The sequence below is a fragment of the Harpia harpyja genome, chromosome 8, assembly GCF_026419915.1.
Source record: "Harpia harpyja isolate bHarHar1 chromosome 8, bHarHar1 primary haplotype, whole genome shotgun sequence".
Classification (NCBI taxonomy): domain Eukaryota; kingdom Metazoa; phylum Chordata; class Aves; order Accipitriformes; family Accipitridae; genus Harpia; species Harpia harpyja.
This window is the reverse complement of record NC_068947.1, coordinates 14,968,447-14,980,805: the sequence shown is the minus strand read 5'-3', so window position 1 is coordinate 14,980,805 and position 12,359 is coordinate 14,968,447. Positions and strand designations below refer to the sequence as shown.

The following is a 12,359-nucleotide window of genomic DNA, read 5'->3' as shown; positions in this document are numbered from 1 at the left end:
GCCTGCCCTGCAGGTGCCCACCAGTGGGCTGTGGTTACTCTTCAGAAAAGCACCCCATGAGACCAGTGCATGCTTGCAGACACAGATGTCCAGCAAGAGCTGGAGGGATTAGCATCAACAGGTGGGACTATGTACTGATACTGAGCACTGGCCATTAACTCCAGACAGTAATCTTCAAAAGCTCTATCTGAAAACAGCGTAATGGCAGCTTGGATGACCAGCAGGAGTTACCATGTTTTCAGAAAGACAGAGCTTTTGAAGATCTGTGTCTGGAGTTAATACCCATTCTTCAGCATCAACACATCATCTTCCAGGCACCCACTCCACTTGTGTGGAGCTTTGTTATCCTGTCCTGTACTCTCACTAACTGCTGGTCAACCAGTCTGGAGTGGCAAGTGGCTCACTGAGGTCTGTGAAAAAGCCTCCTGGACCTTCCGACAGCAGCATGCTGGACCGCTGCCAGGTTCTAAGTCGATTTTTGGCTTTTGGTTGGTGAAGTCTACTGAATATTTTGAGAAATGGAAAGCATGAGTTTCAGTGTACTATTTTTCAAGAGTGTAAGTAGAAGAAGCCTCAGATGGGGTAACTAGTAAAACAAACAACACAAGAGAACAGATGCAGTGTAGACAGTGGCCATACACACTAACAGAACTACCACATCAATACTGGATGGGGCATCTTACTCCAAGTTTCCTGGTAACATGTCCAGGCAGAATCTGAACATTTTGAACTTGTCCAGAATTTCCAGACCTACAGCAAACCAAGTGGGACAGCAGCTCCATTAAAAATATTCCCAGGCAGAAAAGAGGAGCAGTTTTAGACAAATGCTGGAGGTTTGGAAATCCCAGACAAGTAGCCACTGAATATATGGAGATCGATTACCCAGAATGCAAGCCATAAGTCTGCTGTATCCTAGAAGATTATATTCATACTGGACATGAATGCAATAAAGAGAGGGGGGGGAAGGATGATCAAGTCTATAGATTACACAAACAACAAAACAGATCAGAACTTTTCAGCCTGGAAGACAAGACTGAGTATATAAACATAGTCTTTAACATCTTGAGTGGCTTGGAGATGGTGGAGAATGATTGAACATCAAATGAAAATACTGAGCAGCGAGTTTAAAACAAAAGGAAGCACTTAACTTGTGATTATGCTGTGATAGTGCTGAAACTAAGACTTTACCTACTTACAAAAGGTAAATGAAAGATTTTCATAAGAAAAATACAAAGATACAACATCTGGCTCAGAAGTTTCACATCATTGTAGGCTGGGGAAGCATGCTGGGGAAACATTACTAGCTTCTTGACCTCACCTTTGCTCTTACTATTATAGCAGGCACTATTAGCCAGTGTTGGAGGCAGGATTTTAGCTATATTTATCTTTGGTCTCCCATGAAAAAGCCATTTTAACAATCATAAATGGGCTACATCCAGGATGCATCAGATGTAGATTTAATGATATAAGCAAGTGCTGTTATAAATCCACACCTCTGAAAGAGAAAAAAATAACTTAAGAGAAATGTGTTCTTTAGGACAGTAGAGCAGACACTGTTATTAGAAAAATATGATTGGATAATGGATGTCAGTCTTACCAAAGGCTGTTAGATATAACAAAACAAATCATCTTGCACATCTGTTGAAGTCTGACAACATTGTATTGGCCTAAACTGATGAAATTTCTCTGCTACACATTCCATTTGTCAATTCCATTTGTCAAATTCCATTTTCTAATTAAGGTGATATTACTGTACTATTTACCTGATTGGCAAAACTTATCTACAGTCAAGAGTAAGCAAAAACTGTATTATCCTTTCCCCGTCAAGCCAGCATTTTTTTTTTGTTGAATAACTGACTGTCTTTTCATGTTACAATGTCAACATACCCTTATTTGCACACTTAAATAAAATACGCATTGTGATCCCTTACCAGTTTGTTAATAATTAGGAGAAGACTAAAAGTGAACTAATATAGCATTTGTTATTCAACTGCAGTTAACTTTCAGGTTTTGGTTCTGGTTTGTTACTTCATCTGTGATTTGACCTTTCTAAGTTTTCAGTGACCTTAGAATCATCCATCATTTACAGGAAAAAGATAACAAAGCATCCCCAAATAGTGAGTTTATCATGAGCTTACTACTTCAAAGACAAGACTAGAAACATAGCTTTTTACAGATGAAATTGTTGGCTCAGGATCTCTGTTCCACAGAATGTCCCTTAGTAGTTCAACAACTGCAACATTTCCAGCAAATACTACCTTTTGATTTCCATTGTCTAAAATTATGGTAGTAAAAGACAAGTTAATGTTCCACTGGTACGTGAATGCTGGAGAGGTATCCAGACATCTACAATTTTATATTTCTATTTTATGTATTCATGTGAAAAATCAAAATTAAAGTATGTTCATAAAACAGTCTTGAATTCTACTTCTAAGCTCTTTTAAGACAAGCTCTTGAAGGATACATATATCCAAGGGAAGTATATCCTCACATGACATTGAAGTCTGTTGAGTGTTCTTTCTAAATACGATGCAGTAATAATTTGGATTAAGAGAAAAAGAACTATCACAGGAACAATTTTTTTTCTAAGCTACATTTATACTGAGAGAATGACAACAGTAGCAGGACTAAATAGCCACAACTGAGAAAAGGCAATCTTCACAATAGTGGTTTTATGAGCTCTAGAGACAAAATTCACACGATTCACTGAAACACCTACCATTTAATTACACTCCATATAATCATGATTTCCAGACTGGGTTATCTATCAGCTGCTTTTAGCAAAAGGCTGAGAATTAAGTTGATGTATAAACTGCACAGCATACCAACAAAGTTTACTTTGGCAATCTCTCTGTAAGGAAGCTGGCAGAACAAGACTAAATGCTTCCAAAACTTTCTCCTTGGAATACAGTTCAATTCCTGAATAGAGAGAGAGATACAAAAACCCCCATTCATCTCAGTTGTTTTAGAGCTGACTGGAAATCTAACAGTACAGCAGCAAGCAGGACTTTGCATTAAACATTTTAGCCAGACTCAAGTGCCCATGGAAAAGGCGCATTATGGAACAAAATATATTTAAACAAAATAATTTATTTTTTGTGAGTCAGAAATACTTTATCATTTACACCCACAAATGAAATTGAAGTCCACAGAAACTGCCTGGTAAAAAAATCAAGTATTTGCAAAGTCTTCTTCAAAAGAGCTTTAGTGGTGAGTTTCTCATTGTACCTGTAGGTGGGAGCTTTGGCATGAATGTGAATTAAGTATTAAAGAAACACTATATTAGGGCAAAGATCTCATAGCTTCTTATCACTCTTATAAAACAGAATTGCTACACATACAGCCAAGACATTGATTTGTTGCGCTTTCCTGGGACAGAAAGCTGGAGCAGGGGAGAAGAGTTGAACACTATTTAGACTATCTCACCGTTACCGGCATTCTCATGTTTAAGTTTTGTCAGAGATGGAAAGTTCACCGTTTCTACAGTTATGATCTCTCCTCTTCATTAAGGTATCTTTTTGGCCTAACTTTTCCTGATTTAACTTGCAGCATCTTAAGGCCCACTAAAAAGAACAACAAAACCTATTAGTATTACTTTACCATCATCTTTCCTTGTATACACTTTACTTGTCATTGGTAGTAGAGTTGCATTGTTAATGTTTATAGACTACCTAGCACAGAGGTGTACCAACCAACAACCAGAGTACCAGAAAGAGATCTACACCATGGAACTGACACATACATACATTTTCTCTGCTCCTACTCTCAGAAAAGCTTCAGGCACACTACCTGCATTGTGGCTGGTACGAGCCCTCCCAACATGGGCCAATTTTTAACTTTACAGAAATACTGCCTCCAGCAACAGTATACACATTTAATATTACAGCTTTCTGATTTATATGAAAGGGTCTTTGTTTCTACTTACCGATATCTCAACTTTTGCCATAAAAAAATCTAGACTGATATAATTTGTTACTCACCTTTTAGCCTGTTCTCCCTGCCCCCAATCACAAACAATGGTTATTTTAAAGATCATCAAATCAAGCTGACAGCATTCCATAGTATGCTTAAAGTATTTTTAAGATGGCCTGTACACTTCAGAATGCTTTAGGTAACAGCAAAAGTATACCTGCATATCTCAAGGAGAAAGAAGTTCCATTTTACTACTGCTGAAAAAAGTTTTTTCACTCAGCATTGCTTCTTGCAAGGACATCACTTTCACGCCTACAAACTGAAATAACAGTTGAGATCCTGCATTTCTTTTTCTTTCCTTTTCTTATTCCAGTCATCCTACCTGTAGGAACAGTAAACTCAAACACAGACAAAATTGTGCTAACTTTTTACTCATAAGTGCTTGCATATTTTACTCCACATGCTTTATACCTTTGAACTTCACAACAGACTGTTTACCTCTTTTACTATAGCTCCCTGTTGATCTCAATTAAAGTGGCAAAATACTATTAATGCTTACAATAAAAATGAAATTATGTGGATACACAAATTTAGCTCTTCTGCTACTTCACATGCATACACTCTATTTGTGCTGAAGCCTCCAAGCTTATGGCATTCAATACAGTGCAATGCAAAAGACCAAAATCCGAGATAGCTTCCCTTTTTAAATCAGTTGAATGGCTCTATTCCCAAAGTTTCTCTTTCAGTATTTCTCAACTTCAACATCATAAACACATCGTCTGTGTTATTACTACCCCTCCCTTTACAGCTAAGATGGAAAGAAGAGAGACATACTCTACCACCTTTACACAAATTTGGCAACCACAACTCTATTATTTCCTTTGGCATACAACCTTTTCATTTGAAACAGTGCACCTGTCCTGGTTTCGGCTGGGATAGAGTTGATTGTCATCCTAGTAGCTGGTACAGTGCTATGTTTTGAGTTCAGTATGCGAAGAATGTTGATAACACTGATGTTTTCAGTTGTTGCTCAGTAGTGTTTAGACTAAAGTCAAGGATTTTTCAGCTTCTCATGCCCAGCCAGCGAGAAAGCTGGAGGGGCACAAGAAGTTGGCACAGGACACAGCCAGGGCACCTGACCCAAACTGGCCAACGGTGTATTCCATACCATGGGGCGTCCCATCTAGTATAGGAACGGGGAAGTGGGGGTGGGGGAATCGCCGCTCGGGGACTGGCTGGGTGTCGGTCGGCGGGTGGTGAGCAATTGCACTGCGCATCATTTGTACACTCCAATCCTTTCATTATTGCTGTTGTCATTTTATTAGTGTTATCATTATTAGTTTCTTCTTTTCTGTTCTATTAAACCATTCCTATCTCAACCCATGAGTTTTGCTTCTTTTCCTGATTTTCTCCCCCATCCCACTGAGGGCAGGGGGAGTAAGTCAGCAGCTGCGTGGTGCTTAGTTGCTGGCTGGGGTTAAACCACGACAGCACCTTTGTTATTTTTTTATGACATGCTTACATACACATTCATTCAAATGCCATTTGGGGGGAACCTGTCTTTCAAAATTACGTTTATACCAAGATGCGTAAAATACTATCAGTCTCCAGTATGATAAAAACTGCAGAAGAATCCTAGAAGGTGCATTAAAGAGCAAGGCTGAAGTTTCATGATTTGGTTTATTTCAGCAGGGACAATGCAGTTGGTCTAACTCTACTGGTTACTACTGGTTGTGCTATAACAATACACCACCAATAAGTCAGAAGGGTGAAAATGGGGGCAAATTTAGGGTTTTGCCTTTATTTGTTTAGTTTTTCCTCAGTCTCCAAGAAGAATGGATACCTGATATCCAGTCATTGAACAGGTATGTTTTGTAAAGAAAGGAACTACTAGCAACACAGTTCAATCCCTTCAGGTTTTTTTTCTGAATATCATCTAAGGCAAAATCTATATCTCACTAAATAACTATAGCTATAAGTGTGCTGTATATTTACAAAAGCCAGAATCTCTCTTCTCTTTGCTGGCAGAGTTGTGTATCTTTTCCTTAATCACAGTCATAGGCAAGACTGTGAAATGACGGATAACAAACACCTGCAGTTCCCTACAATATATTCATTAGTCCGTATACGTGGTGTTACCTGGTTTTATTTTGATCACAGAGGTGATTTCTGAAGTGTCAAACATTACTCCTAAGTTGAAAAAAAGGTCACTACAGTGTCTTTGAGGCACCGCTACACAGTAGTGACAGAAAAGCAAAGATTGAGTTTCATGCCTGCAAGTTTTACTTAAACAAATGGCCCCAGTTTGCCTACTCACTTAGGTGCCTCTGTTAGTTTTCCCATAATTGTGAGGTCTGCAGTTAAATGAAATGGCAGATTCATCACTGATACAATCTTTGTCCAAGGTTTACAGTCCTTTAATTTGTGTGCTTTCAGGGCTTGAGGGCATTTTCCAGTAGCTTTTCTTTATCCTGAAGGGATTTGGGTATCCTTAACAAGGGACTAAATTAATCCTTACATCAAATAATACCAGAAACGTGGCCTTCACTTGTTGTCAACTTAGAATTAAAAACGAAATTGCTTTCTCAGAAAGCAAAAGGAACATAGAACACAGGTAGAAATTACACAGGAAAAAAAAGATTACAGTCAATACTTCAGTGTCTACAATGTCTTCAGTGATTAGAGAATTGACAAAAGAGTAAATAGATCTTCATGTCTGTTGATCATAAAATCTTGAATTCACCCTATGTATGGGTGTTTGAGCACGTAAATTAAAATTAATAGAAGGGCAAAATCATGGCAGAAGGGGGAAATAGTAGCAGCTGGGGGCAAACTAAAAAAACAAAACTTCACAAAGAAGTCTACAACTATCAAACAAATAAACATTGTACTAATTTACGGTCATTAAGCTTAGGTACAAATATGCATTCTTATGAAATGCCCCCAAACAACAATATACATAAAATCAACTATTTTAGAGTGAAATGTTGAAAAGCATTTTTTCCTTCATTAAGAAGGTATTTTTCTCCTACCCATAATACCTAGCATGTTTTTTTTCTTCATATGCAGGTGGAAAAAATAGCAAACTACTAAAGACTAGACGACCATGAAATTACAAATTTCATATTCATATCAGATCGATTGTTACCAGGTCTTCAGACTTCCCACAACAACTGACGGTTGTTTTGACTGATTTCTAAAGAACTGGCATACAATTCTTCACACAAATTTAAAAGATAATAAGAAATTTTGGAAATTAAATAGTGATGTTTTGAACTGAATTCTCTGCTGGTCAGAAGTTGGCCTATAGACCTAACAAACAATAATGAGGCTTCACTCACTGGTCTTTATAACCATACTAAATAACCTTGACTACTGAAGATACCTGGGTTTGTGACTCTTGGAAGGAAATAAAAATTGTGTCTCTGCTCAGTAATGCATAGATGAAAGAAAATTCACTGTTTAAGAAACCTCTGAACCACTGCCATAACAAGTTATTGTGCTTTGTGCTATAACCTAGACTATAATAAGATGGACCTGTTGGTTCCTGTATTTCTAGAAATTTCCTTGAACCTAGTTTTCAGTATTCTTAAGAATGGTTAAAAAAAAAAGTCATTTCAAGACTTGTTTCAGGAAATCTTCACAACCCACCTTCCTCATTTCTGGTAATCTTGATATTTCAATAAGCCCACCAATTTGGGGTGGGGCTGGGAATCAACATATTTTGCTGAGTAAAGAATTGCATAAATAAAAATGGACCACTATACACCTTTATCCAGGACAAATATCATAGAACCACAGAAAAATGGCTAATTTTAACAAGTAAAAATTAGCTACATTTTATTAATATTTACAAACAAAACATGCGTATCTACAAAGTAAACACTTCAAATTAACATAACTTGTTAAAAAAAAAAAATCCTTAAGCATTTGACTAGAGGAACATATTTTCTCTCCCTGAATTCAAAGGGAAATAGAATTAATCTATGTCCAAAACTATTTCTTTCACTCTCAGAGAGAAATTACAAGCAGAAATCTAAAAGTAATAGAATGCTATTTTAAACTTAGAAGAATGGTTAGATAAATTCATGTGGCATAATTCTCATACCAATGCAGGTTATCAAGATGCATGCATAATAAATAAAATCAAGCCATCTCAATGAAATGTGTTAACATAAATTTAGTTAGAAATTCAGAAAAAAAAGCAGCTTTGTTCTACAAGCAGAAAGAAGGGTTTTTTTAGCTTGGAGAGGTTTTGATTTTCCTTACGTAATACTTCTACTAATCCTTTATTCAAACAGATCTTAATAACGACTATCTGCTATTGCAGATTCCTTTTTCAGGAAGGAAAAACATTCTGTTTACTTCACTGATGGGAATATCCCTCAATGCTGGAATTGCTTCTTCTTGAAATTTCTTCTGTTGCTGCTTTTTTGCATAGTTATCTACAAGAGACAATGAGAACATTTCATGTAGTAAAGATTTTTTTCTTTCAAGAACAACATGCAACACTGTATACATTTAGCAACTATAAGCCATGCTGAAAACCCCATCTTGCTGAGGTATAATGAGACGGTCATCAGAAATGCTTTACATCAACATATATTAGTAGAGCCCCTGAAGAAATCAACCCTACCCTCCTGCTGAAATCACTGCCTGGGACTTTGCTTGGTTTAAGATGCTGTATGCCATTAAACCGTAACTACCCAAAGACAAAAAGAACAGATTAAAAAACCCACAGTGAATAGCTCAGTCTGTAGTTTGAACACTTTGTACTAGGATTTCTGCTGAGAGATTCTGTCCACCCTCCCTTTATCTTGGCTGCTTGTTCCCATCACCACACAGCGCCCATTCCTGTAACAGCATAAACATTTGTACAGGTGCACTTTGAACACAATTATGGAACTGCTCCCTCTGTAAAAGAAAATTTTCAAATATAGTTGTTTTTCAAACAGAGTAGGTCCCCCATCCCACCTGCCATACAGCCACACAAACTCTTTGGTTGACACCAAATGAGAGAGTGACATGAGAGTGTGAATGAGTGGCCAGGAACACAGGGATGACTAAATGGCAGTTCTTGACAGAAGCACTGGAGTAATGCATTTGAACTACAGCCTTGACTGATTTTTTTTCCTTAGCAGCTCAGTGTAATGTAATACTATGTACATAGTTTGTTAAAATGATGCAACTTCAGCAGTCTTAGCAATAGGTAACCTTCTTGCCAAAGTTTACAGGCTACACTTTTTCTAACAAAAATGGCCCCCTGCAAATAGTGGTGGAATTCCTCATGTGGAGGAAGATGTAGCTGCCTGGAGAATATTGTGAATGCCTAGAACATGTCTCCTTGGCAGGAGTAAAGGCTACGCAAAAGTTGAGAGAAAAACTGAAGAACAGCTTTTTTACATAGCGAATCACCAACATACCTGATCAGGCCTCAATACTGCAACATCCTCCTTTGCAACACCTTGACTCCTGCATGCCTTTCCACTTCTGCTACTGCCAGGCAGGTACTCACACCCTTCTCCCCATGACACTCTTCACTGGTTTGTAATGCAAGGTGCACGCTTGGGGGATCTTTATATGCCTAATCTCTGTTCCTCTAATGTGGTCTGTTTTACTAAAAAAGTACACTCTACTAGTTGGAAACCACTGCCATAAGAGGGCAAAGAGGGAAGAGTCAGGCTTGTGGCTATCTTTTCACTCTAGTACTTCAGTACTTCCAAGAACTCCTTTTCTAGATAAAAATATTTAAAGGCTTAAAATTTGATTCATATTATATATGGCTACATAGATATATTTACAGAAATTATCAGTTAAGTATCAAAATCTTAAAAAAAACACCAATAAAATTACCTGTAATGGTATGTGTGGAGTTAAGTGGAGCTGTACTCATCATGTTAATACCGAAAAGTAATATATAACCAATTCCTATAGCAACTAGTAGGTACGCTGGCAAAGCAACTGCCCAGTATCTGAGGAAAAAGATTTTAAAATTTACATAACATAATAACAAATGCCTAATGATATAACAGTTTTAATATAGTGGTTGTTGTTGTATCTAGCACAAACTTAGCCAAGAGGAAAAGAAACACCACCTCTGAATATGGGCCCTGGTCTCTCCCAAAATTACTGACTGCAGAGTCACTGTAGGTAGTTTGGTATGAACTGTCAAATAGATTCCTTACAGAAGGTTTTTATTTTTTTAATTATGGTTTAAAGTTTGCTATATTTTCATCGGCAAACTTCCCGAAAACAAAATGTCAAATTTATCATAAAACATTCAAATACTATTTCTTTCATTACACAATGAAAAATTTTCATCATAGCTACTTATCTACATAAAAAAAATGCTTCACAAAAATTACAGTCCTTTATCATAAGGAAAAGCTGGATTAGATACAAGGCCACTATTTAAAAATAAGTTTTATTTGAAAATAATTAAGGGTGTCCTATACTTACACATACTCAGGCTAAAGAGTTTAATTGGTTGAACTTACTTTTGAGGCCAGTATGTTAGTCCCAATGAGAACAGCCAAGTCTCGGGAACATATGCCCAGATAAGATACAACACTGCACAGAAGAATTAAAAAGTCATAATAGTACGACTGTTTTAGACTTCCTTCCTAAGTTTTAGAGCAAAACTTCCCTACTGATACATGCTGAGACAATATTTTGCTTTTAAAGTATTTAAATCAGAATAGCTCTACCAAAACATTGTAGAATATGCCTCTTGGACGCAAAACCTGCCCAATATGGGGGCAATGTTTTATAGCTGGTTATATGATACTATTTTTCTATTTCCTTTAACGTTTAGGTTCTGATTTCCTATGCAGACGGATAAGAATTTCTTGTTGAACTGCAGAACAAAAAAACCCTCAGTAAAAGGATGCCAAATGACTCTGAATGTAGAAAATATTTAAGCAGAAAATGATCGCACAGTGGGTCATTTGGTTGAAAGAAAAGTTGGTAGAATTGCAGTGCTTGGATGCAACTGTTCAGAAAGAGTTACTGGAAATACTTTCTGATTCTTGGCAAGTTAATCATTTTCATGTCAACAAAACCAGTACTGAGAAATTTTGCTCTCTAACAACAAATCCAGACAAAGGTTTAACAAAACTTGAGGGGAACAGGTTAGTAGCCAAATGGTGACTCAAGTTACAGAACAGCAGTGGCTTCCTGTGAGAGGAACAGACACCAACTTACTTTCATTTCTACTTACCTCCTAAGGGCGAGAAAGACTTCCAGTAGGATCCTGGTTTATTATTTGACTACAGTGTATTTGCAGCACTATTTCTGTGTTGAAAAGTGTTCTCATCCTCTCAAGCTTTGGTGCTGGGTGGGCATGCAAGATATGCCCAGCGAAATGCTAAAGCACCTGTCACACTGGCAAAGAAATGCTGGTATAACCCTCATCACTTTCCATTGCTGTTGACCAGACTGACATAATTTTGTTTTTCAGTATTTGGGTGGGGAAGGTCACAGGACTACTACCTACAATGTTTACTGAATAGTGACAATGTATGCAATTCAAGTAAAAAAGTTACTAAAATGAGAATGCAGATTATTTTTTAAATAATTTGACTCCATAATACTATTAAAGACCCCATAATAAGGTTAAAGACAGACAAAACACGAGGAAATCACAGAAGGCAATGACAGATCTTTATAACAACTGACAGCTCTGGCACGTAATGCTCACTTAGTCCTTCATCATGCACCCTTACAATAAGCAGTGCAACACAATTTTGATCCTTTTCAGATGGTCTTACCGGAATTACATTTGTGCCGTAAGCAAAGCAAAACACTTTTCGGTTAAGTATTCAGTACCCGGTATACTTACTAAAGCCAAACCACGATCCTAAAAACAGAGCAAATCCATATATTGCCCTTTCTGGCAACGGGGCTGGAGAGTTTTCAACCATACTGGTCTCTTCCCTTTAACTTCGGGGGGGGGGCGGGGAGCGGAACACGGTAAGAAGCTGTTAGAGGTTTCCCGGTAAGTTCCTCTCGGAACACCCCCGTTGTTCGTGGGTGCGGGAAGCCACACCGCACACGCTGCCGGTTTTGCTCCCCAGCCCACGCGCGCACCCCCCTCCCCTCAGCCCCGGGGGGGGGGGCGGAGGGAAACCCGCATGCGCCTGCCAGGCGGCACCCGCCCCCTCAAGGGACCCACAGGAGCCGCGGTGCTACCGACCCCCCGCCCCGCCCAGCGAAGCCGCTCTGCCTCCTTCCTTTCGGGGTCACGGCCTGGCTAGGGGAGGAAACCACACCCAGGACCCCCTCCGCAGCAGCAGCAGGAGGACGAAGGCGGAGGCGCCCAGCCGCGCTCCCTAACCCCCCGGTACCGCGAATCCGCCGCCCCGCCGGGCCGCCTCTCACACATGCGCAGTCAGAGAACCCCCGGCCGCCCCACCGGCTGCGGACCGCCCCTCGGCAGCGGGCGCATG

General features: G+C 38.8%; 1 protein-coding gene across 1 annotated transcript; it reads right to left on the bottom strand.

Annotated features, from left to right (window-relative positions):
- Window positions 1–5,573: 5,573 nt before the first annotated feature.
- Window positions 5,574–12,276, bottom strand: PIGP (phosphatidylinositol glycan anchor biosynthesis class P). Its single transcript, XM_052794797.1, has 5 exons — window positions 12,258–12,276; window positions 11,753–11,853; window positions 10,410–10,482; window positions 9,766–9,884; window positions 5,574–8,357 (listed from the first exon to the last, which is right to left on the bottom strand). The coding sequence occupies exons 2-5, from the start codon at window positions 11,832–11,834 to the stop codon at window positions 8,227–8,229; spliced, it is 405 nt and encodes a 134-aa protein (XP_052650757.1). The 5' UTR covers window positions 11,835–11,853; window positions 12,258–12,276; the 3' UTR covers window positions 5,574–8,226.
- Between the last annotated feature and the right edge of the window lie 83 nt (window positions 12,277–12,359).

Coding starts and splice junctions, on each gene's coding strand:
- PIGP (XM_052794797.1), bottom strand. CDS start 11,834: ATGGTTGAAAACTCTCCAGCCCCGTTGCCAGAAAGGGCAATATATGGA. Junction 10,483..11,752: donor AGGATCGTGGTTTGGCTTTA/GTAAGTATACCG, acceptor TCTTCTGTGCAG/TGTTGTATCTTATCTGGGCA. Junction 9,885..10,409: donor CTAACATACTGGCCTCAAAA/GTAAGTTCAACC, acceptor CTTTTTCCTCAG/ATACTGGGCAGTTGCTTTGC.